This window comes from Stenella coeruleoalba (genome assembly GCF_951394435.1).
Source record: "Stenella coeruleoalba genome assembly, chromosome: 11".
In the NCBI taxonomy this organism is placed as follows: Eukaryota; Metazoa; Chordata; class Mammalia; order Artiodactyla; family Delphinidae; genus Stenella; species Stenella coeruleoalba.
This window is the reverse complement of record NC_137157.1, coordinates 26,260,978-26,288,824: the sequence shown is the minus strand read 5'-3', so window position 1 is coordinate 26,288,824 and position 27,847 is coordinate 26,260,978. Positions and strand designations below refer to the sequence as shown.

The 27,847-nt window shown below is 37.3% G+C and overlaps 1 protein-coding gene across 3 annotated transcripts in view; it reads right to left on the bottom strand.

Moving 5' to 3' along the window:
- CEP83 (centrosomal protein 83) overlaps positions 1–27,847 on the bottom strand; it is a 113,458-nt gene that overhangs the window by 34,919 nt on the left and 50,692 nt on the right. For all 3 annotated transcript variants that reach the window (XM_079937179.1, XM_079937178.1, XM_079937177.1), the window contains 4 exons: positions 18,390–18,482; positions 16,379–16,510; positions 5,933–6,184; positions 2,977–3,108 (listed from right to left, as the gene is read on the bottom strand). In XM_079937179.1, the coding sequence (XP_079793305.1) occupies positions 2,977–3,108; positions 5,933–6,184; positions 16,379–16,510; positions 18,390–18,482 (609 nt within the window). The remainder of the gene's footprint in view (positions 1–2,976; positions 3,109–5,932; positions 6,185–16,378; positions 16,511–18,389; positions 18,483–27,847) is intronic.

The window sequence follows — 27,847 nt, the reverse complement described above, 5'->3', positions numbered from 1 at the left end:
ACTGGGTAGACTATCTCCCAAGGGTGGCATCTAATACATCTAATATTATGGCTTTGGCTTTTCAGGCACAGAAATCAAATTTTGTCACCACACTTAAAGACCACTCTCAAGGTTGAACTCACATTACTAAAGTTTACAAAGAGTGATCTATAAAACCAGAATGTCAGTTTATTAATTGCGAGAAAAAACTATAATGGAAACTAGAATACTCTAACTCTGAAGAACCAGTGCGTTCTCTCTCCCTGTAGACAAAATTACAGAGGAAATCACATAACAGTCAGAAAGTTGCTTAGGGCTCATGCAGTCAGAACAAAAGGAATGGGATGAATCGATTATTTCATGGCCACAAACTAAAATAGATTGAGGTATTCCTTTCCACAGTAAGAATGATCTCTTCAATGGGACCAGAATACTCACACTCTGCCAACTAAAACTCTCTCTTGCCTCTGTCATAAACACTGTTTGACTGTGGACAAGGAATTTACGATGAACGCATTACTCCTCTAGATAAGTTCATATATTTTTACTAGGCTACAATAAATTCCCTCTGGTCTAGAAACCATTTTGTTTTTTAAGGTGATTTTACATAACTCTGCTCTGACAGAAATATAATACATGATCTCACTGATTCAGACATCAGTCTTATTTTCAAGTTCTTAGAGCTGACCCAAGTACTACTAATAATAGCTAATATTCAGGTGATTATATATTAGACCTTATGCTAAGTGCTTTATGCATAATATCTCATTTAATCTCTGCCACACTCTATAAAGTAGGTATTAGTCTGTTTTATAAAGGAAAATGCTAAAGTCTTCAGAGAGAAATTAAATTGCCCAGGTCACACAGCTAGCAAGGGGAAGAAATGGAATTTGAATATGTCTGACTCCAGAACTGATATTCACTGCGGTATTCTATAAAATACTTTCATCATTGCTATCCTACTTCTGGTTACTGGATTCCTTATATACATTGCATTTGAGGGGGAAAAAAACCTCTAAGTTCCTGGGAAAAAGGTGTTCAAACCATTATATTCTTTTAAAAATAACAAATGCGGGCTTCCCTGGTGGCGCAGTGGTTGAGAATCCACCTGACGATGCGGGGGACACGGGTTCGTGCCCCGGTCTGGGAAGATCCCATGTGCCGTGGAGCAGCTGGGCCCGTGAGCCATGGCCGCTAAGCCTACGCATCCGGAGCCTGTGCTCCGCAACGGGAGAGGCCACAACAGTGAGAGGCCCGCGTACCGCAAAAAAAAAAATAAATAAAATAAAATAACAAATGCAGATCATGCTGCTGCTATTAATTTACTCATTTAACAAATATTTATTGTCTACTGTGTGCCAGCACTGTTCCAGGAGCCAGAGATACAACAGTAATAAAAGCAATGTCCCTGCTGTCTTGGAGCTTATATTTGAGGCAAAGGGAGAAGAAAAGACAAAAATAAACAAATATATCAGATGGTGTTAAGAGCTATGAAGAAATATAAAGCAGGTAAAAAAGATAGAGAATAAGGCAGAGGAAGAAGGAAGATGGTATTTTACAAAGTGAAGAAAAAAAAGTCCTCTCTGATAAGGCAACATCAGAAATGGGTGAGGAGGGGCTTCCCTGGTGGTGCAGTGGTTAAGAATCCACCTTCCACTTCAACTATGAATGTTGACTACAAACCATCGTAGTATTAACAGTACCTGCGACAGATATTTTCATATCATATTACATTTTTTGTAGATATTTCAAAATATCATTAATACTTATCACTGCTTCAAAATTACAGTAATTTTTAAACTCATCATGAGATTTGGTTTTAATGCATTAATAAACATATTTCTGTATCAAAAAAACAAACAAACAAACAAAACACAGAATCCACCTGCCAATGCAGGGGTCACGGGTTCGATCCCTGGTCCGGGAAGATCCCACACGCTGTGGAGCAACTAAGCCTGTGCACCACAACTACTGAGCCTGCGCTCTAGAGCCTGTGAGCCACAACTGCTGAGCCTATGTGCCACAACTACTGAAGCCCACATGCCTAGAGCCCATGCTCCGCAACAAGAGAAACCACCTCAATGAGAAGCCTGCGCACCACAACGAAGAGTAGCCCCCGCTCGCCACAACTAGAGAAAAGCCCGCATGCAGCAACGAAGACTCAACGTGAGCAAAAATAAATTAATTAATTAAAAAAAAAGAGAAATGGGTGAGGAAGAAAGCTATATACATATGTGAGGGAAGACCATGCAAGGCGGGCAAGTGCAAAGGCCCTGAGGTAGAAGTAAGCTTGCTCAAAGAAGAGTGAGAAGGCCTGTGAGGCTAGAGCAAAGTGAACGGGAGGGAAAATGGACTATGACGGCTGAGCAAAGATTGCAGGGGCCAGATCACACAGAGCTCTGACAGGGTAGAGAGTAAAGAGACCAATTAGGAGGCTATTGTAAAAACTGGACTAGAGTGGTCACAATGAAAGCCGTTAAGAATTGGTCAGGGGCTTCCCTGGTGGTGCAGTGGTTAAGAATCCGCCTGCCAATGCAGGGGACACAGGTTCAAGCCCTGGTCCGGGAAGTTCCCACACGCTGCAGAGCAATGAAGCCCGTGCGCCACAACTACTAAGCCTGCACTCTAGAGCCCCAAAGCCACAACTACTGAGTCCTCGTGCCCCAACTACTGAATCCCGCACGCCTAGAGCCCGTGCTCCGCAACAAGAGAAGCCACCGCAATGAGAAGCCCACGCACCGCAAGGAAGAGTAGCCCCTGCTCACCGCAAGTGGAGAAAGCACGCACGCAGCAAGGAAGACCCAACACAGCCAAAAATAAATAAATAAATTAAAAAAAAAAAAGAACTGGTCAGTTTCTACATGTATTTGGAAGGTAGAATAAGATCAAAAAAGAGACTTCAATGTAGGGAACTAAGCTACTGAAACACAAAATTCCTTTGTCATTATACAGTCTCAAGCATTCTAAAGAATAAAGCAAATACTTAAGACAACTTACTTTACTGGTCAATGTATTTATTTCCCGTTCAGCTTTATGCAATTTACTAATTAAAGTAGTGTTTTGTTCATTGCTTGATTGTAGCTCTTTTTCCAAGCGTTCAGCCTGTAGTTTAGCTGACTGTTTTTCAGCCTTTTATTAAAATAAAATATTTTAAAATTTGTTGACAATTTTTCAATTATATAAAAACAAAATAAACACTATTTAAATAAATGTAATAATCATACTACCCAAAATTATTCAAAACCTCAACAATATTAACATATACCGAAGTAACAAGAGTTTTCACAAAGCAATTGGTAGAATTCATATGCAAGATATTTGCTCCAGGAAATATGCAACGAAGTTATCTGGACAAACAACTTATCAACAGCCTCCACCAAGATAAAACCCACACACTTCTCTCATGAGAGAGAGAACCTAACACACTCACTTGATACCTATTTACTACTATTGTGGACATAATTCAAACAAGCATTTTGGTGGATTTCAAGTACACAGCAGATATGAAAAAGCATATTACAAGGTAGAGGGGAGGGCTTACGTGTAGTAGTAAGAAGTGAGAACTGAAAATCTAAAATCAATGGAGATTAGAAAACAATCCCCAAGAGATTAAAAATTCAAAATCCTCGACTAATCTGGAGCTTCTGGAAGTATGGGCAAAGAACTCAATAGCTCCTGAACTCATCACATAATATTCTTAATGAAGTAAGCTGTCAAGAAAATTTCCAGTTGGTAATACTCATAGTACTCTTTAATTAGAAAGGGAAAACTAAATGCTTTTTAAAAATACTTCTATTCAAAATAGTTAAAATGAAAACATTTTGCATTTAAAGGATAAGCTTCAGTTCTGCAACAGCTCATTTCCTATATATCTTAAATATGATAAGGAGTGTATTCAACAAATAATTCAGAAAAAAAAACCCCTATTTTCCTCACATAAAAAATGATACTCTTCAGGCACAATGATAGACAAAAAAAAAAAATCAAAGAAAGGCAGGCTACCTGTCATGTGCATATTTTCATTTCATCTGACAAATGATAAAATGAAATACAGGCTCTTGTGAAAGAACCTCCCATCTTTTGTCATCATTCAACTGGTCCTGAAAATAATCACTCTAAATGACCTCAATGCAAAGTTTCACATTGAGATCACATACCATACTCAATCGCAGTCATCCCACTGTCACTGTGTAAATACGTTAAGGATAGAAGGATGGCAACATAAACACTTCATTCTGAACTGCCTCACGTCTAAGGTCCAATGATACTGACAATTTAAATTCAGGAAACCACTAAATACTGCCAGAAGCTTCATCCAAAAAATAAAAAGGTGACTTCTACTCTTCAAAACATATTAATGTACTTCTTGTACCAGTTTGCTGTCCAGAAAAAAATCACTACTTTGGATTTGGATATTGGATTTTAATTACAAACTAGGTGCACACTAATTTCCCTCCAGTTCAAATTACCTCACAACTATTCTGAAGAAAACAAAACATTTTGGACTGCTCAAAATAAAATTTTAAAAACTATCAAACTAGTATATTTGCTACACGTAAGACACTAAGGACTAGGAGGAATAAGCATTATCTCAATAAAACTGTAAAGGGGTCCAGAATATGCCACTGTGGAATAAGAATTATTTGGAGCTGAAGGTTTCTGAGAATCAACAGACACAGGACAAAGTTTTTTCCTGAACTCCTCTTATCTGTCTAAAAGTAGAGCCTCTAAAAAGAATGTAAGTGTTAGAAGTCCCCTCCGCAGGGGTTTCATAACTAGGGAAGGCCAACTTCTATCACAGAAGACAAGAAGTCAACACCAGGATAAGAAAGCACCTACACAAACAACATCACAAAATTATCATATCTGCCATTTGTTTTCCTAAGGGCCCGTTTATCTTTCCTAAAAGTCATTTCTTTTCCTGTAAGTGTCCTTTCTCCCCCTCTCTTTTCCTTATTAGAATGGTATATACGCCCCAAACTACTACTGCCTCTTTGAGTCACATTTTTCTGTGAACTCCTGTTTACGTACATGAATAAAAATCTATCTTTTCTCTTGCTAATCTGTCTGTTGTCCGTTTAATTCACAACCCTTAAACTCTGAACCTAAGAGGGTAAAAGAAAAGTTTTTCCTCTCCAACGACAGAAACAAGAACTTTCATAGGAGAATACCTCTAGGAGTACCAGCTTAGCTCTGCCAGCTCTTTTCTTTCTCTAATGAACTCAGGGAAATAATTCAGTAAAGGCTTATATGCATTAGTAGCCAAGTTCAATTTTGTAACTCCGGCAAGAAGCTGTCATAATATAAGTATGGTATTTCTGTTGAAACAGGATTTATGATTTTAAGATCTTGAATCCCAGTGTAAGGAAATAACTAGAAAGAAATTGCTCTTTCTGGTTTGAGATGACTTTAGTCTTCAGAAACTCCATTTTTTTTTGAATTTTGCATATTCTACTCTGTGGCACTGTAAAAGTTAAATCATTTCAGATAGGCAACGTGACTCCCAAAGAATAAATAATCCCCTTGTAAATATGGTAGCATAGCTATTGCTTATGAATCAAGAGCTTTCTTCTTTACAAAAAGTATATATACTCTTGGGATTCCACAAATGCGTCAGCGTTAGATTGGTGAGCAGACATTTATGCCCTAAAAAATCAAAGGCTTGGGCTTCCCTGGTGGCGCAGTGGTTGAGAGTCCGCCTGCCGATGCAGGGGACACCGGTTCGTGCCCTGGTCCGGGAAGATCCCACATGCCACGGAGCGGCTGGGCCCATGAGCCATGGCTGCTGAGCCTGCGCGTCTGGAGCCTGTGCTCCGCAACGGGAGAGGCCACAACAGTGAGAGGCCCGCATACCGCAAAAAAAAAAAAAAAAAAAAAAAAAAAATCAAAGGCTTGTCAACTGCACTTTAAAAAAAGTACGCGATAGTCTACCGGGAAGCAATTAAAACCTTACCTCCAGGGATCTGACTGTAGCCTGCATCTCAGCCAACTGCCGCACCTGAATTCTCTGGACATTTTCTACCTGAGCACCAGAATTTTCTTTTTCAGCTCTCAATTCTGCTACTTCAGCCTCTAAACCTTTTAATTTCTGACACAAATGGACTTTTTCTCGAACAAGTTGCTCCACTCGTTTGCTGTCTCTTGTGGGGTCAACACTAAGCAGCTGGTTATGTAGTTCTTCTTTATCTTTCTCCAGTCTTGCAATCTGATGACAATTTGAAAGAAAGCATACAACCTTAAATTATCGAATTTTCAGCCATGAACATGCTTTACAAGTCAGTAAATTAAAATTTAGAATTGTACAATATGAAAAAAAAAGCTCAGGTGGTAAAATGAAGTAAAAAGGAAAAAAATCCTAAAATGTCACATTCTTCATTCTGTACTTGGCATGACTCAAATGTGAGGGCAAGGACCTTGTCCTATTTTCCCTCCATCTCCCCGTGGTGCCTAGCACAGGGCTTCATCAGTTGCTGACTAAAATTCAAAATTATAAGTAATACTATAAAATAATAATTAAAAATATGTCAAGTATTTTTAAATTCATCAGAACATTATAAGGGTTTATGCAAGATCATATTGATCTTGCATAAACTGATTACTCCTAAGCTTTTCCTCATGTGACAGTAATTCTTGGGCTATATCTATACTAATAAAATCATCTATTCCAAGGCAACTTAATTTACAAAAAAAGCTGCTTGTCCATATAAGTAACAACAAATGTGACTGATGAGAGCTTTTAAATAATAGCTGAGAGTTTCTTAAAGCCCTAGTTGTAGTGATGGCCTAGTTCTTAATTCTCAGATCCAAGAAAGAGCTGAAAATCATTACTCCAGGGCATGTAGACAAATCACCAAGGAACTTGTTGAACAAAAATACCAGTGGTCTTCTCATTCACGCCAACCATCACTGACAGAGCTCATGTGCCCCCAAATCAGGGGATTTCAAACTGCTTCCTAACCTCTGAGGCACTTCAGAGGCCCCTTACCTCCAGGAATGAGGGTCCAAACAATCACAGTAAAACTCATTCTTTTGGGCTTCCCTGGTGGCGCAGGGGACACGGGTTCGTGCCCCGGTCCGGAAAGATCCCACATGCCGCGGAGCGGCTGTGCCCGTGAGCCATGGCCGCTGAGCCTGCGCGTCCGGAGCCTGTGCTCCGCAACGGGAGAGGCCACAGCAGTGAGAGGCCCGCGTACCGCAAAAAAAAAAAAAAAAAAAAAAAAAAAAACAAACCTCATTCTTTCCCTCTGCTGATCTCGCCAACTCCCTATCCCCTACTATCACCACCAACAAACCTTTGTTGTTAACCACAGCAGCTCCTCTTTTTAGTCTCTTTTTATATATGGGGTTTCTTCAGGTGATTTAACTTAAAGATTCAGTTGTTTAAAAAAAAGAAAAAAGAAAGTTAGAAGCCACTGCTATAAACAGCACCAGGGGTTGTTGTAGCCAGGAGGAGCTTAGCAGGCTCACTCTAAGCCAAAAGGACTTAAAGTAATGCTCTGCAGCCTGGGCAAAAATGGCCCAAGGGACAACTGATTGCTCACTTTGCTATAAGTGAATCTAAGAAGTGTGAGACCTCCACCCCAGGGCAGAATGTGTTCCTCATCTGTAAAATGGGAGGTTAGAATGAGGCCCTCTAAGATCCTATTCAGTTCTAACATGTAGTGATTCCAGTTAGGTTTTGGACATTAAACTGAAGCTGAATTAAAGATGTCAATGGGAAATACAGGTAGAGCTATCCACAGAAGGCAAATGCCATTTCTTACCAGAAAATAAAATTTATTATAGAAGGCAGCTGTAAAATTCAGGGTCAAGCCCTCAAAAACTCAACTAATTAGTGTCTCCTATTTTTCCTCCCATCCTTTACATAAACATTACCCCCAAGGTTTGGTCCCCAACTACCTTTTTCCCTCCATATTCTCTTTCCTTCAGCCAGGTGTGTGACTTTGTGGAAGTCACTTTTTCACTTTGGCATCAGTTAAAATGAAGGGCTGGGCTGGAAGATCTTTAAGAAACCACTTAGCTTTTGCATGAGGAAATCCAAATATTGTTCCACTGTGCTATATCAGAGGTGTGGCAGCTCATCGATATGAAACTCGGGTTCAAACAATGGTGCCCTTTACTGAGTACTTAATATGGATCAAGTGCTGAGCTAAGTGTTATATATAAAATTGCATTTAGTAACCATAATTTATCCTGTAGTCTTCATTTTACATATGGGATCAGACAGCTAATGTTCATGACCAGCATGCTTCCTATGTTATTGCTTCCTCCAGTAGTTTTAAAAGGCATCTATGTGATAGTTGAAGTGAGAGCTGAAGCTCTGGACTGAGCTAGCTAATACCAAATTCAGGATTAGATCTCACATTTATGACTCCTTAACAAGAGTTCTCTACCAAGTCACTCCTCCCAAAACTGGTAATCACTGCCTTCTAACTTCTCTATTCATTCGTTCATGCAACAAATATTTATTGACTACTTACTGCATAGGCAGCACTGCTCTAGGTATTAAGGGTGCATTAGAGAACCTAGCAGATAAGCAGAGACAGCCAGCCGGCTCTCAGTATCTAACAGGATTGGTTCCAGGACCTGCTACAGATACCAAAAACCAAGGGCTCAAATCAGTCCTCTGTATGGGCGGGTTCTACATCTGCCGATTTGACCAACCATGGATTGTGTAGTTGACCCTTGAACAACATGGGTTTGAACGGTGCAGGTCCACTTATATGCAGTATTGTATGTGTATTTATTTTTTAAAATCCAGGTATAAGTGGACCCGCACCGTTCAAACCCCATGTTGTTCAAGGGTCAACTACAATCATAAAACCTCTGTTCTGGAGGAGCTCATATTCAATCACTGCTATCCATCCTCTGGGTAAAGATCGTGGACACAGCCTCCACTCTCCCCTTTTCCTCCAATCTCAGATTCACATGTCCTCTCCCTTGAAGTCCTGAATTCCCTAATGACATATGATGTTCAACATCTTTTCAGGTGCTAAGTTGCCATCTGTATATCTTCTTTTTTTTTTTTTTTTTTTTTTTGCTGTACGCAGGCCTCTCACCGTTGTGGCCTCTCCCATTGTGGAGCACAGGCTCGGGACACGCAGGCTCAGAGGCCATGGCTCATGGGCCCAGCCGCTCCGCGGCATGTGGGATCCTCCCGGACCGGGGCACGAACCCGTGTCCCCTGCATCGGCAGGCGGACTCTCAACCACTGCGCCACCAGGGAAGCCCTGTATATCTTCTTTGGTGAGATGTTTGTTAAGGTCTTTGGCCCATTTTTTTAATCCAGTTGTTTGTTTTCTTATTGTTGAGTTTGAGTTCGTTGTATATTTTGGGTAACAGTCTTTTATCAGATATATCTTTTTCAAATATTTTCTCCCAGCCTATGGCTTCTCTTCTCATTCTCTAGAGTGTCTTTCAGGGCTTCCCTGGTGGCGCAGTGGTTGGGAGTCCGCCTGCCGATGCAGGGGACGTGGGTTCATGCCCCGGTCCAGGAGGATCCCGCATGCCGCGGAGCGGCTGGGCCCATGGGCCATGGCCGCTGGGCCTGCATGTCTGGAGCCTGTGCTCCGCAGCGGGAGAGGCCACAGCAGTGAGAGGCCCGCGTAACGCAAAAAAAAAAAAAAAAAAAAAAAAAATAGAATGTCTTTCAGAGTGGAAAGTTTTTACTTCAATGAAGTCTAACTTATTATTTCTTTCATGTATCAAGTACCATATCTTGGTGGTGTATCTAAGTCATCACCAAACCCAAGGTCATCTAGGTTTTTCCCTACATTATCTTCTAGGAGTCTGATAATTTTAAGTTTTACATTTAGGTCTATAATCTATTTTGTGTTAATTTCTGGAAAGTTGTATGGTCTGTGTCTAGATCCACTTTTTTTTTTTTGCATTTGCATGTCTAGTTGTTTTAGCATCATTTGTTGAAAAGATAATTCTTCTCTACTCTGCCTTTTCTCCTCTGTCAAAGAACAGATGATGCTATTTCTATGGGTCTATTTCTCAACTCTCTGGTCTGTTCTATTAATCCGTTTGTCTGTTCTTTTGCCAACAGCACACTGTCTTGATTACCATAGCTTTATAGTCAGTCCTTCAACTTTGTTCTTCAATATTGTGCTGGCTATTCTGGGTCTTTTGCCGCTCTCTATAAGCTTTAGAATCAGTTTGCCAATATCCACAAAACTTGCTGGGGTTTTGATTGGGATTGTACTTAATCTACAGATTAAGCTGGGAAGCACAGACATCTTGGCAACATTAAGTCTTCCTCTCCATGAAGGTGAAATACCACTCCATTCATCCTTTGATTATGTTCATCAGATCTTCATTTAGATCTTCTACATATTTTTTTAAGTATTTCATTTGGAGGGGGTGCTAATGCAAATGATGTTTTTAATTTGATTCCACTTGTTGATTACTGTCATATAGGAAAGTGACTGCCATTTGTATATTAACCTTGTATCCTGCAACTCCACTGTAAAAGCTGGATTAGTTCCAGGAGTTTTTTATTGATTGTTTCAGATTTTCTGCACAATCATGTATCTATAAGCAAAGACAGCTCTATTTCTTCCTTCCAAATTTGTATGTCTTTTATTTCCTTTTCTTGTCTTATTGTATTAGCTAAGACTCCAGTACAATACTGAAAAGGAGTGGTAAGAGGGGACATCCTTGCCTTGTTCCCTGATTTTAGTGGGACAGCTTCTGGTTTCACACCACTAAGTATGACGTTAGTTGTACTTTTTTTTATAGATGTTCTTTATCAAGTTGAGGTAGCTCTCCTCTAGCCCTAGTTTGCTGACAGTTTTATCATGAATGGGTGTTGGCTTTTATCAACAACTTTTTCTGTATCTATTGATATGATGATGTGATTTTTCTTCTTTGGCCTACTGATGTGATGAATTACATTAGTTCATTTTCTAATGTTGAACCAGCTTTGAACGCCTGAAATAAATCCTACTTGTTCATGATGCATTATTATTTTTATACATTGTTGATTTCAATTTGCTAATATTTTGCTGAGGATTCTTTATTATTTTTTAATTTTATTTTACTTATTTTTGGCTGCATTGGGCCTTCGTCACTGCACACGGGCTTGCTCTAGCTGTAGTGAGTGGGGGCTACTCTTCGCTGTGGTGTGCGGGCTTCTCATTTTGGTGGTTTCTCTTGTTACGGAGCACGGGCTCCAGTAGTTGTGGCTCCCAGGCTCTACAGCACAGGCTCAGGAGCTGTGGCACACGGGCTTAGCTGCTCCACGGCATGTGGGATCTAACGACGTGGCATCGAGCATTCTTGCATCTTTGTTCATGGGAGAGTCTGGTCTATAGTCTTCTTGTAACGTCTTTGTTTGGATTAGGTATTAGGGTAATGCTGGCTTCATGGAATGAATTAAGAAGATTCCTTCTGATTCTATCTTTTGAAAGAAATTGTAAAGACGGGGTATAATTTCTTCCTTAAATGTTTGGTAGAATACAACTATGAACCCAGTCCTTTTATCCTGGATGTCAGACATTCTGAAGTTTATTTTTATTTTATTTCATTTTAATGTTAGGTTCTTTTGTATTCCTTTAGGTACATTTAAATCTTTGTTCTATTATTCAGTTAAGTTACTTAGGAATAGTTTGATCCTTTCAAATCTTTCTTTTACACTTGTTAGGCAGAACCAGAGTAGCCACTATTGTGGGGCTAATTTGGCCCTACTACTGAGATAAAATCCTTCTGAGTCTTCTATGCAATGCACCACGCATTAGGCGGCCTTTCCACTCTGGTGGACATAAGATGAGGCAATCTCTCAGAGCTCATTTTATTTGTTTCCTTCTTTTAGGGATCACTGCCTAGTACGTACTACCTGTTTTCTAGTGTCTGAAAACCACAGCTTCCTATATTTTGTCCCAGTTTTTAGTCAGTACCTTAAGTTAAATTCAGTCCCTAAAACTCTACGATGGCCAGAAGCAGAAACCCCCAGACTACCTAGATTTGATTCCTGGCTCTACCACCTACTAGCTGTCCAACCTTGAACCAGTCTCTCAGTGCTTCATGAGCGTTTTCTCATTTATAAAATGGGAATAATGATTATCTAATCTCTAGGGTTGCTGACAAAATTCCAAGAATTATAAAGTGCTTCTCCCAGTAAATTAAATACAAATTTGTTTTCTTTCACTTCTTCAACTTCTGTAGCTTCTCACTTACAAATATGAAATCTATTTAAAAATATCTACTATATTTATTATGAAAATTAGTACTATGATTAATGCTGTCAGGTACTAATAGTGATAATACCATTAATTTGAATGTTTACTATTTGTCAGGCATTATGGTAAACATTTGGCACATGAAATTTCAAGTTCCCTGATCTTTGTTTCTAAAGTCAAGTTAGCTTACCTTTTTATATTCCTATTATTCCAAGTTTCCCCTTTTCCCCTATATGTATTAGAATTGATTTTTCCTATATCAATGATGGAAAACAAAACCATTTTCTCATTTATTTACACTAAGAAGAAGGTAGCACTTAAATTATTTACAGATTTAAGTTCATATTTTAATCTAATTTTGGAAGATAACATCTCCTTTCCTTAAACTCCTTACTTTCTCCTAGTAAGAGAAAGACAGTACTAAGAACTTTCTCCCCATGACTATGTATTTGCCTCCAGACATAAATATGGAAAGATCAGACGATGGGATGCAAGAACTGTTGGGAAATGAGGTGATGTTCAGTGTCTTTAGAAGAATTCTACTCAAACTGAACAAGAGAATAGGGATAATAAACACATGCCTTTTTCAGGCCCCGAGAGGTCATGAGTGTAGTAAAAGATAACTAACTGTGACTGATAGGAAAAGCTAGGGCAGAGAGCACCTGAAAGCAGAGCAGTCAGAATGATGGTGAGATGAAGATGGGGGATGCAAGCACTGTAATGAGATATGTGCCCTCAAAATACTTAGAGGATCTAAGTGCAGACCTGACACTGAAAACTCTAACATGCTCAAGTAAAGGACAAGATCATACACTCAAGAAATCTGAGCACGTGGAAATTTAAATAATGATAATAGCAACTACCATTTATTGAAGGCTTACTATGTGTGGTCTAAGCACTTTACACACATTAATTTATTAAATCCTCAAAACAACTCCATGAGATAGATACTACTGACAACACCATTTTATAGATGAGGACACTGATGCACAGAGAAGTTAAGTCCGTTCCCCATGTCATGCTAAATGAACATCTGAAATGTTTAAAATTTTACAGGCAAAAAGTTAAGTTTTTGAGATATTCAAAACTGCTTTCACAGAAAAGTTTAATGAGTAAAATTTCACAAAGCCCTTCTTAAAAGTTTGCTAAAATCAATTCCAGAGAATTCCAACTGTGAAGTAATTTAATTTTAATTTGGGAGACTTTTATCTATTGTAATGTATCAATAGTTCAGAGTAATCTGAGAAGGGTGTAAGTTAGAGAACTTGGAATATTTCAGATAACGGAACCCACCGGGACCTAAAGCAGCACTCCAGATAGAACTTCAAAACCTATCAGAACAAAAAAGAAGTGTTTTGAGAGATTTCATGATGTCTACCGACATACATGTCAGGATAAGGACCCAAAGAAGGAGCGCATTATCAAGTTCTGTGCTACCAGTGCTATAATAAAAAAACAGCATGTGGTAACAGGGACCCAAAGAAGTTCTCCTTCTTTGCCATAGGAAATTTGGCTTCTCACCAGCCCCATACAAGCCAAGGTAGAGCTCAGCCAGTTTGGAAAGCATGATGGAATAATCTCGGAGACCTGTCACTATGTACTGTGTCACTGACAGGTCTTCATATGATGCAGTGCTCACTGCCCTCTCTCAAGATCTTAGTATCTCCACTGGATTACTCTTTCACTCATTCAGGCTACATTACAATCATCTGTACCTAAAACTCTTTGTACTGCTCTTCATTACTATTTGCAGAATAATATAAAATCAGAGTCCTAATAAAATATAAACACACTAGTACCACTTCCAAATAACAACTATATATGTAACTTCAGAATTTCATCTGTATACAGTCAAATGCACTGAGAAATCATGCCATTATCTTTTTCATAAAGATATCTTCTTTCATATACTTTTTAAACTTCAAAATATCATGAGGGACATGTGAATTCCTAGAGTGCTCCTCAGGAAAACACTGACAAAATCTTCCTCAAGTATTCCCCTATGAAACAAAACACTAAAGAATATTCAGTTATTTCTTTTATCTGTAGAAGTGAAAATGTACAGTATTGTGTGATTCCTTAATTAATGCAAGAAAATCCAATTATTTTTAATACACCAAGCTAATATATTTTATACCAGTTAAAATTGTAAAGTTGATAGATGGCAAGAGTAGGCTTTACTTTGAAGTTTTACTGCTGTTTTGTGTCCACATCATCTCACTAGTTTTTACTTTAACTGTAAAGAGAAACTGGAGTGTAAAGATAAGTGATGGAATGAAAGCAGACACCCAATTATCCACTAATTAATATTACTCCTGCATAATCAACTAGGAAGTAGAAAGGAGAAAACTTCAGTCTTTTTTTTCCCCCACAACTCACACACACACTGTATTTTATTTTTACAAGAGATAAGCTGACACCAAGTATTGTAAATGGATGACCACAACAAAAGCAACGATGACTGCAATTATCAAACATGAAACACACTCATACGAGAACTTCAGTCTTATTAGAAAGTTTTACTTTTCTAGCCTTTACTAATCATAGCTTCTTAGCTAGCCATTTATCTCCAGATTTCTAAGAATGTCATAAGACATTCCAATTAGAAAATTATTTAAGATGCCACTGGCACCTTAAAATTTTTAATGAATATCATTTGGTCTTTCATGGGTGAAAAACAGAATAGGCATCAGGTTTCAGATGCAGGTTTCATTCTTTAAAAACACAATAAAACTAGAAACTACAGAATACAAATAATCATTACCAGATAAACATCAACATTAGACTTTAAAAGCAAAGTATAAAATAAAGCATCACTATCTTCAGCCTCAGTAGTTACTCTTCAATATACTAAACCCACATTTTAGGTTGGAAATCTTTTTATCATTCTTTTTTTTCCACAGGAAAATTTTTATATGTAGTTCCTTTAAGTCTATCATAATTACAGACTCAAAATCTTTCACAATCTTACATAATATAAATCAATTGATCTCTCTACAATATTACAGTGGTTAGATGGCCCCTAATTAGCATAGCAACCTCAAATCATTAATAATTTGAAGCTTAAAACTCTGGGTAGGAGTTGGGGTACCTGAGCTCTACTGTTAACTTGGCTCCTGAGTTTCTGTGAGACTTTGGGCAAGTCACTTATCTCGTGCTTCAGTGTCGCCATTTAAAATGGAAAAAATAAGACGGTCCTGCTCCATATCACTGACCATAATGGACATGAGATCATATGTAAAAAAAAATAAATAATTTTTTTAATGAAAAAGACTATAATTATTTATAGTTTTTTGGTACCAAATTCTTAATGGACTCAAATGATCCAAAGTTCATTCAACTTCTTACTTTTCGAACAATCATGGAGGAATTTGCTCACTGATAAGAAGAAATCAGTCTGATCCAATTAGTAATTGGTAAAGGAAGGAGAGTATATTTTAGCTCTTAATTCCAAATAAAGTCAATGCAATAAATGTATTATGAAGATGTGTTTGTACATAGAATGCTTCATGTAAGTACGGACAACAAGCTATTTTTTAATAAATTCAACTAGCATTAGATTTCTTATTTGAATATAGCAACATAAAACTGATATTTCTCTCTTTCCATCCTGAAAAATCACCTAAAAGCAACATGAAGAATAAGAGACACAAACCTCGTTTTTGGCAAAATTAGGAGACAAACGACAAAATGAGAAGAGAGGCTGCCAAACTTAATAGATAGAGAATAGGGGTATAGGCTATAGGCATCAGAGACAGAATGTTGCAGTTGTAGATGCCAGAAAGAACGAAGTGATGGTGATGGGCACACCCTAATGTATAAACCCCTTGTTTGTATCAGTGGAAACAAGGAGCATGGGCTGAGAGCCAGAGCTCTCCTGAACATGGTTTGATTCCAATAAGTAGAGGGGAACAGTGCTAAATAAGCAATCACACAGACAAACTGTATTTGCAAAGAGAAGTCTGTCTCTGCTATCTATCTCCACTGACTGGGGCAAAATAAATTTTCTTCATCTTTTCCTCTTTTAACAGTCCAAAAAGAACATTCATCAGAAAAATGTTGCTATAGAGCAGATGAAAATCATGACAAATACTTAACCATTAATTAATAAAACAATTATGCAATCAACTTTAGGTTGAGATTCACAAAAAATATAAAATCATAAAATTTTATTGACTAGCAGGATAAAGACTAAACTAGTATAATCAGTCACTCACCTCTGATTCATATTTTATTTTTTCTTCTTCTAAAATACGTGCACATTCTTCTTTCTGGTGTTCAAATTCTGATTTGAGAAATGTATGCTCATAGCGAAGTTTATTATATTCAGCTCTATACTTTTCTACTTCCTAAATTAAAAGAAGATTATAATTTATCACAAATTTATAAATGAAATTTGTACTCACTTCAAAAATCACCTTTTCAAAAATTTTAAATTGTTTTATATTAAGAGCCATTCTAAAAGTAAAAAATTAAGCTTAACAGAAGTATAAACAAATCTTGGAAAAGTTCTCATGACAAGAATGCTACAAACAGAACTAGCATACTCCTGAAAAGGTATCAGTAAAACAAATTACTCTTCAATTAATCTTATTTCCTCACTGATTCTAATAATAAAAATGTATTAGCATGTCAAAACTTTTGACCTCTGGGCTTAATAAAATAATATTTAAAAATGTAGCACACCTTTCAAAATAGATTTTAAAAATTAATTCTGTAATAAAATATAAAATACCCCCTTAAAAGTCAAAAAGGATGAATTTTAAGTAGGTAAATGATTATTTGAATGTTTAGTACAGTAACTCAAGGTTCAGTCAAATGTTACAATGATAGTCCAATTCAACACACTAGTCTGAAGTATATATGTAGCACCAACTCTCCTGACTAACCAAGAACACATGCAATGCCTATGCTCTAAAATTCTGCTGCCTAACACTTCAAAAGCTGCTGGCATTCTGAATCTCAATAAAAACTCAGGTAACAGAGCAGGAAGACGGAGACACTATTCCAACATACATCAAGGAATTAACAAGGAAAGCATGCCTCCTAAAATACTCAGCTCACTATAAATCTTTAGTTGAAAGATTTCTAAGCCTGTTTACAAACCAAGAAAGTGGGTTTTGTGATTTTATCAGAAACATACTTTTTAAAAAAAAAAAAAACATGCTTTTACTTAACTTGATCACCTACCTCAGATTTAAGTAATTTTTTATAATCCAAAATCAAATCTACTCCTAAACCATAATGCTCTGGTTACCCATCAGGATGATATTGAAAAGATGACTTTATCAAGCCAGAAAATCATTTATAAAAGAGGATTCCCACAACTGTTTTGTGCAATGACAGCATCACTAGTCTACAACTTTCCAAAGGGGACCATTTTGAGGGGGACAATATTCATTCGTATGTATAAGGCCCAGTATGTTTATTAAATAAGATAACGTATAAAATGTCTAGGATAGTACATAATATAGTCAATATCTGTCATCTCTTCCTGTTCCCTTTATTAAACATTCAGTCACATCATACCAACATTTCATATGAGGAGACTGATCTCAATCTGAAGAAAAACTAACAAATTTTTACTTTTCTGAGGCTGCATGAAATTCATTCTTTCATTCAGCAAACATTAATTGAGCACCTGTTGTATGCTAGGAAGTGTTTTAGGAACGTGGACTCTAACAGTGAACAAAACCAGATAAAGGTTCCTCCTTTCATACAACTTACATTCTAACAGTTGTAAAAGGGAAAATTTTTAAAATAAGCACAATAAATATTATATAGCATATTAGAAGATTATAAATACTAGAGAAAAATAAAAAGTAGAGCAGGGTAAATGGGTATCCAAAAGTCTAAAGAGTGACAGGAAAGGCAAGTTGCAATATTAAAAGGAGGCAGGGGTTGGTCAAAGTAGGTCCTACTGGAAAGGTGAAATTTCAGCAGACTTGAAAAAGATGAGAATATTAGCCAAGAGATATGTGGCAGGAATAACAGCTAGGGCAAAGACTTGAACTGCACCGTTTCTGAAGTGCCAAAGAAACACCAAGAAGGCCAAATGTGGACACAAGAATGGGATCTGATCGTGTGCAGTCTTAAAGGCTGCTATAAGGACTCTGAGTAAGAACGGAAGCTGTTGCAGGGCTTCTGAGTAGGAGAATGATGCTTTTCCTCAAGCTTTTCACAGTCACATGTAGATAAATGCACAGTCCTTCTATACAAATTACTTACTTCATCCAGATGCCTAAAACATTCTCTCATTGGAGTTTCTAGTTCTTGTTGTATTTCAGCTCGTAACAATTCCAACTTTTGTGGACTTAATACCTAATATGTAGAGAAATATAGAACAATTCTAAATATGAAATCACAAATATTAAATTGAAGAATCAGACAAATTTCAAAGCTTCTCTCCTAATTATGACAATGAAATTAAACTAATAGAAATTTCATGATATACCTAATTTTACAATAACCATTATATAAATAGAACCATCATTTGAAACAAAGAAACTCAATTTCAAGCTCTCAGAGATGTCCAAAATTCCATTAACATGAGGTAAAGACAATTACTGATTATTATTATTGTTATTAATAGGAAAAACTATGTTGGCAGCTAAGATTATCATGTTGGATACAGTGGCTGATTCTATTTTCTAAAGCAAGCAAAATAAAGGTATAACAATTTGGTATACCACAGGAAATTCTTCAGACTTATTTTCAATCAGAGAAAGCTGATATTTACCAGCAAAATTACTTTAGGCTCCTCCATGTTATACTCTTATAGAACTCATATTTCAATAAGTATTTACGTAAGCTCCTTAAAAGAACACACAGTTAGTCTTTAGTCATCATGTGTTCCCAAAACCTCGCACTACTGCCTAGCACAAAGGAAACACTCGATTATTTCTTGAATCAATTAATTAATGAATACTAGTTGTAAAAAAAAAAAAAAAGACCTAGTTTGTATTTACATTAATCTCTGAAAACTAAGAATAATATTTATTTGTTTATTCATCAATACTCCAAATATTCGAAAAACTTTACTGAATGAATGCCTACTATATGTAAAGCATTGTGCAACATACTATAATCTACATAACATACTGTTCTAAATTCCTTACATGCATTAGTTTATTTAATCCCTACAACAATCCAGAATATAAGCTACATTATCATACCCCTTTTTATCAAAACTGAAACACACAGAGTCAAACTTGCTAAAGATTACAAAACCTCAAAGGAAGTATATCTCTCCCCATAAAAAGTTCACACTTTCAAGTGAAAAATAATTTATACATACGAATACCTATAAAAATAGGCAATACAGGCTTACCAGAAAGGTAAAGATGAACAAAAAAGATATTTAGGACAGAAAGAATGGCACATCAAAGGAATGGGAAAACTAAAGCTTAGGTAGAACCCAAAACCGAAAAATGGATAAAATATTAAATTCCCTGGGGAGAAAAATGATCCTCAAAGGTGACCTAAAGGCATTTTAGGTAGAACCACCCTAAGCACTACAGAAAATTTAGAATCCTGCGCCCCTGTGTTAATGTTGGTAGTAATCTCTAGACTCTGTGACACCAAGGCCATGCTGACACACTTCCATTAAACGCCACCTTGGAGAGCTGCATCCTGGCTGGAAACAAAAGGAAAAGAGGTGGGAGCCACATAGTGGAAGCTTCCTGAACACCAAGTTCATATTCTTATAATTTACTCAGTATTTAAAAATTTTTTCCTTTTACTTAAAATGAATAAATTACATAAATAAAATAATTCAAACAAAATAAAATATAATATTAAAAAACTAAGTCTTCTCACTTCAGTCATCTAGTTTCCCTCTTAGGAAGCAACCACTGTCAATAATTTATGTACCCTTCTTGAAGCAGTACACAGATATATAAGCATATATACTACTTCTAATTTTTCTATAAAGAAAGGCATACCATACACATTTTTCTGTACCTTGCTTATTCACTGAAGGTGAATAAGCATTACCATATGTATATTTTAGGAAGAAGCAAGATGAATCAAAAGTTTTGGTGGGAGAGAACTGGTGGCTATGGGAAGGAGAGGCAGTGAATGGGGCTAAAGAAACCAGATGGAAAGATCCTGTTATTATGGTTTATGATGTCAAGAGTCTATAATAATTTCAAGTCCAAAGTGAGAAGGAATGGTAATTAAAAAAGAATAAGTAAATGTTATTTGGATGCTTTTTCAAACAAACCAACTTTAAAAATAACAACAAACAAGCAAAACTGTGAGAAAATTAGGAATACGTGAACAAAGACACAACACTAAGAGGTTCAAAGAAATAAGTACTTTAGGTATGTAAATGGTATTGTGGAAACACTTTTGAGGAACTGCTTTGGTATATAATAGAGATGTACACTAAAATATTTAGGGTTGAGATGATATGATTTGCTTCAAAATAATCCAGAGGGGTTGAGAGACAGAGGCAGAAGTGTTAGAAGATAAAACAAGACTGGCTCAGAGATGGTAATTACTGATGCTGGGTGATGGGTATGTGGGGATGCATCGTACCACTCACTATACTTCTGTACTTGTTTGAGATTGCCATAATTAATTAAAATATTTTAATTAAAAATAAAAGTGCTGGGCTTCCCTGGTGGCGCAGCGGTTCAGAGTCTGCCTGCCAATGAAGGGGACACGGGTTCGTGCCCCGGTCCGGGAAGATCCCACATGCTGCGGAGTGGCTGGGTCCATGAGCCATGGCCGCTGAGCTTGCGCGTCCGGAGCCTGTGCTCCACAACGGGAGAGGCCACAACAGTGAGAGGCCCGCATACCGCAAAAAAAAAAAAAAAAGTGCTTCCACTGCCAGCAGATGGCATAGAGACCAGGTTTACCCTCCTGCCTGAAACAAACAAAAGACTGAACAAAAAAAACCACGATGGTTTTCAAGACATTGGACATAATGAAGCAAGGAAGATCCCTAAGAGACAGAAAACACAGAAGGTGAGCTTTGCAAAAGCTTCCTGGCCATGGCAAAGGACCACCTGAAAGGATTAGAGGGATGAGTATTTAGAGCTCTCACAGAGTTCCTTTTCCCAAAAGCCAGACTTAAAACTTCATTCCAGAGAGATACGAGTAGAGTACTCAGAAGGCTCTCAGTAGTGGGAATAATTAGCACTAAACACTAATCTGTTCTCACTTAACAAATCTTAAAAACAAATCTCAGAATGATAAAACTGTTTCCAAGGAACTGTGTCCCAGAACAAAGCTTAAGAATATTTACCAGAATACAAAAATATCTAGCACTCACCAAAGTAAAATTCACAATGTCTAGCATCCAATAAATATTTACCAGGCATAAAAGACCTAAGAATAAATTTGACCAAGGACGGGAAAAACTGTACACTGAAAACTATAAGACACAGATGAAAAAAACTGAAGATACTCAAAAAATGGAAAAATATTCCATGCTCATGGATTGGAAGAATATTGTTAAAATATGCATACTACCCAAAGCAATCTACAGATTCAGTGCAATCCCTACAAAATGCCAGTGGCAGATTTCACAGAACCAGAAGAAATAATTCTAAAGTTTGTACGGAATGACAAAAGACTCTGAATAGCCAAAACAATCTTGAGAAATAAGAACAAAGCTGGTGGTATCACACTCCCTGATTTCAAACTATACTACACAGCTATAGTAATCAAAACAGTATGATACCGGCACAAAAACAGACACATAGATCAATGGAACAGAATATAGAGAGCCCAGAAACAAGCCCATGCATATATGGACATTTAATCTATGACAAAAGAAAAAAATACACTGCAGAAAGGACAGTCTCTTCAATAAGTGATACTGGTGGGAAAACTGGACCACCACATGCAAAAAAATAAAACTAGACGACTATCTTACACCATATACAAATTAACTCAAAATGGATTACAGACTGGAATTCAAGGCCTGAAACAGCCTCTTCAATAAATGATATTGGGGAGGAGACTGGTTCAAGATGGTGGAGCAGAAGGATGTGCGCTCACTCCCTCTTGCGAGAGCACCGAAATCACAACTAACTGTTGAACAATCATCAACAGGTAGACACTGGAATTCACCAAAAATGATACCCCACATCCAAAGACAAAGGAGAAGCCTCAATGAGACGGTAGGAGGGGTGCAATCACAATAAAATCAAATCCCGTAATTGCTGGGTGGGTGACTCACAAACTGGAGAACACTTATACCACAGAAGTCCACCCACTGCAGTGAAGGTTCTGAGCTCCATGTCAGGCTTCCCAACCTGGGAGTCTGTCAAGAGGAGGAGGAATTCCCAGAGAATCAGACTTTGAAGGCTAGCGGGATTTGATTGCAGGACTTTGACAGGACTGGGGGAAAAAGAGAGTCCACTCTTGGAGGGCACACACAAAGTAGTGTGCACATCGGGACCCAGGGGAAGGAGCAGTGACACCACAGGAGACTGAACCAGACCTACCTGCTAGTGTTGGAGGGTCTCCTGCAGAGGCGGGGAGTGGCTGTGTCTCACTGTGAGTACAAGGACACTGCTTCAGAGCCTGTGCTCTGCAATGGGAGAGGCCACAACAGTGAGAGGCCCGTGTACCACACACACACACACACACACACACACACACACACACACACAAAGAAAGCTGGAATAGCAATACTCATAGCAGATAAAATAGACTTTAAAACAAAGAATGTTACAAGAGACAAGGAAGGACATTACATAATGATCAAGGGGTCAATCCAAGAAGAAGATGTAACAATTATAAATATATATGCACCCAACACAGGAGCACCTCAATACATAAGGCAACTGCTAACAGCTATAAGAGAAGAAATCGACAGTAACACAATAGTAGTGGGGGACTTCAACACCCCACTTACACCAATGGACAGATCATCCAAACAGAAAATTAATAAGGAAACACAAGCTTTAAATGACACAAAAGACCAGATTTAATTGATATTTACAGGACATTCCATCCAAAAACAGCAGATTACACTTTCTTCTCAAGTGTGCATGGAACATTCTCCAGGACAGATCACATCTTGGGTCACAAATCAAGCTTGAGTAATTTAAGAAAACTGAACTCTTACCAAGCATCTTTTCTGACCACAACGCTATTAGATTAGAAATCAATTACAGGGGAAAAAAACATAAAAAAACACAAATACATGGAGGCTAAACAATACGCTATGAAATAACCAAGAGATCAGTGAAGAAATCAAAGAGGAAATCAAAAAATACCTAGAGACAAATGACAATAAAAACATGACGATCCAAAACCTATGGGATGCAGCAAAAGCAGTTCTAAGAGTGAAGTTTATAGCAATACAATTCTACCACAAGAAACAACAAACATCTCAAATAAACAATCTAACATTACACCTAAAGGAACTAGAGAAAGAAGAACAAACAAAACCCAAAGTTAGCAGAACGAAAGAAATCATAAAGATCAGAGCAGAAATAAATGAAATAGAAACAAAGAAAACAATAGCAAAGATCAATAAAACTAAAAGCTGCTTCTTTGAGAAGATAAAATTGATAAACCATTAGCCAGACTCATCAAGAAAAAGAGGGAGAGGACTCAAATCAATAAAATGAGAAATGAAGAAGTTACAACAGACACCGCAGAAATACAAAGCATCCTAAGAGACTACTACAAGTAACTCCATGCCAATGAAATGGACAACCTGGAAGAAATGGACAAATTCTTAGAAAGATATAACCTTCCAAGACTGAACCAAGAAGAAATACAAAATATGAACAGACCAATCACAAGTAATGAAATTGAAACTGTAATGAAAAATCTTCCAACAAACAAAAATCCAGCACCAGATGGCTTCACAGGTGAATTCTATCAAACATTTACAGAAGCGTTAACACAAATCCTTCTCAAACTCCTGCAAAAAGTTGCAGAGGAAGGAACACTCCCAAACTCATTCTATGAGGCCACCATCACCCTGTTCACTGTCACTAAAACCAGACAAAGATACTACAAAAAATGAAAATTATAGACCAATATCACTGATGAATATAGATGCAAAAATCCTCAACAAAATACTAGCAAACAGAATCCAACAACACATTAAAAGGATCATACACCATGATCAAGTGGGATTTATCCCAGGGATGCAAGGATTCTTCAATATACGCAAATCAATCAATGTAATACACCATATTAACAAACTGAAGAATAAAAACCATATGATCATCTCAATAGATGCAGAAAAAGCTTTTGACAAAATTCAACATCATTTATGATAAAAACTCTCCAAAAAGTAGGCACAGAGGGAACCTACCTCAACATAATAAAGGCCATATACAACAAACCCACAGCAAACATCATTCTCAATGGTGAAAAACTGAAAGCATTTCCTCTAAGATCAGGAACAAGATAAGGATGTCCACTCTCGCCACTATTATTCAAGATAGCTTTAGAAGTCCTAGCTATGGCAATCAGAGAAGAAAAAGAAATAACAGGAATACAACTTGGAAAAGAAGAAGTAAAACCGTCACTGTTTGCAGATGACATGATACTATACATAGAGAATCTTAATGATGCCACCGGAAAACTACTAGAGCTAATCAATGAATCTGGTAAAGTTGCAGGATACAAAATTAGTGCACAGAAATCTCTTGCATTCCTATATACGAATGATGAAAAATCTGAAAGAGAAATGAAGGAAACACTCCCATTTACCATTGCAACAAAAATAATAAAATACCTAGGAATAAACCTGCCTAAGGAGGTGAAAGACTTGTCCTCAGAAAACTATAAAACACTGATGAAAGAAATCAAAGATGACATAAACAGATGGAGAAATATACCACGTTCTTGGATGGGAAGAATCAATACTGTGAAAATAACTATACTACCCAATACAATCTACAGATTCAGTGCAGTCCCTATCAAATTACCAATGACATTTTTTACAAAACTAGAACAAAAATTCTTAAAATTTGAATGGAGACACAAAAGACCCCGAATAGCCAAAGTGGTCTTGAGGGAAAAAAACGGACCTGGAGGAATCAGACTCCCTGACTTCAGACTATACTACAAAGCTACAGTAATCAAGACAATATGGTAACTGGCACAAAAACAGAAATATAGATCAATGGAACAGGATAGAAAGCCCAGAGATAAACCCATGCACCTACGGTCAACTAATCTATGACAAAGGAGGCAAGGATATACAATGGAGAAAAGACAGCCTCTTCAATAAGTGGTGCTGGGAAAACTGGACAGCTACAGGTAAAAGAATGAAATTAGAACAGTCCCTAACACCATACACAAAAATAAACTCAAAATGGTTTAGAGACCTAAATGTAAGACCGGACACTATAAAACTCTTAGAGGAAAACACAGAAAGAACACTCTTTGACATAAATCACAGCAAGATTTTTTTTGATCCACCTCCTAGAGTAATGGAAATAAAAACAAAAATAGACAAATGGGACCTAATGAAACTTAAGTTTTTACACAGCAAAGGAAACTACAAATAGGATGGAAAGACAGCGCTCAGAATGGTAGAAAATATTTGCAAACAAATCAACGGACAAAGAATTAATCTCCAAAATATATAAACAGCTCATGGAGCTCAATATTAAAAAAACAAACAACCCAATCCAAAAATGGGCAGAAGACCTAGATAGACATTTCTCCAAAGAAGACATACAGATGGCCAAGAAGCACATGAAAAGCTGCTCAACATCACTACTTACTAGAGAAATGCAAATCAGAACTACAATGAGGTATCACCTCACACCAGTCAGAATGGGCATCATCAGAAAATCTACTAACAACAAATGCTGGAGAGGGTGTGGAGAAAAGGGAACCCTCTTGCACTCTTGGTGGGAATGTAAATTGATACAGCCACTATGGAGAACAGTATGGAGGTTCCTTAAAAAACTAAAAATAGATTTACCATATGATCCAGCAATCCCACTACTGGGTATATACCCAGAGAAAACCATAATTCAAAAAGACACATGCACCCCAATGTTCATTGCAGCACTATTTACAAAAGCCAGGTCATGGAAGCAACCTAAATGCCCATCGACAGATGAATGGATAAAGAAGATGTGGCACATATATACAATGGAATATTACTCAGCCATAAAAAGGAACGAAATTGGGTCATTTGTAGAGACATGGATGCATCTAGAGACTGTCATACAGAGTGAAGTAAGTCAGAAAGAGAAAAACAAATATATTAATGCATATATGTGGAACCTAGAAAAATGGTACAGATGAACCAGTTTGCAAGGCAGAAATTGAGATACAGATGTAGAGAACAGACATATGGACACCTAGGGGTGAAGTGACGGCAGGGAGGGGGGATGATAGTGTAATGAACTGGGAGATTGGGATTGACATATATACACTAATATGTATAAAATGGATAACTAATTAGAGCCTGCTGTATAAACAAATAAATAAAATAAAATTCAAAAAAAAATGATACTGGGAAAAAAGTCAGTCTCTTCAGTCAATGATACTGTGAAAACTGGACAGCCACATGCAAAAAATATTAAAAGCTAGACCACCATCTTACACCATACACAAAATTAACTCAAAATGGAATAAAGACTTGAATTCAAGACCTGAAACCATAAAATTCCTAGAAGAAAACATAAGTGGCAACCTTACTGATATTAATCTTACCAATGTTTCAGTGGATCAGACTTCAAAGGAAAGAGAAACCAAAGCAAAAAACAAACATCAAACTGAAAAGCTTCTGTACAGCAAAGGAAACCATAATCAAAACAAAAGGCAGCTTACTAAATGGGAGAAGTTATTTGCAAATCACCTATCTACAACTCAACAACAAGAAAAAACCAAGCAAGCCAACTTAAAAATGGGCAGAGAATGTGAATAAACATTTTTCCAAAGAAGACATAAGGCTGGTCAACAGGCACATAAAAAGATGCTCAACATCACTAATCATCAGGAAAATGCATATCAAAACCATGAGATATCACCTCATACCTGTCAGAAATGGTGATTATCAAAGAACAATGAATAACGAGGGTTGATGAGTATACGGAGCAAAGAGAACCCTGTTACACTGTTGGTGAGAATGTAAATTGGTGCAGCAACTATGGAAAACAGTATAGAGCTTCCTTAAAAAAATTAAAAATAGAACTACTATATGATCCAGCAATTCCACTTCTGGGTATTTATCTAAAGAACATGAAAACACTAATTCAAAAAGATATATGAACCCTTATGTCCACTGCAGCATTATTTACAATAGCCAAGATATGCAAACAACCTAAGTGCCCACTGATGGATGAATGGATAAAGAGAACATTATGCATACACACACATACACAAACACACACAAACAACAAAATACTACTCAGCCATAAAAAAGTGAAATCCTGCCATTTATAACATGGTTGGACCTTGAGGGTATGATGCTAAGTATGATGCTAAGTTTCTTTGTCTGAAATAAATCAGACAAAGAAAGACAAATACCATATGATTTCATTCATATGTGGAATCAAAACACACACCAATGAACAAACAAACAAAATCAAACAAAAGCAAACTCAGAGATACAGAGAACAGATTAGTGGTTACCAGAGAAGAAGGGGGTTGGGAGGTGAGCAAAATGGATGAAGGGGGTCAGCTGTATGGCGATGGATGATAACTAGACTTGTGGTGGTGGTAACTCTAGTCTATACAGA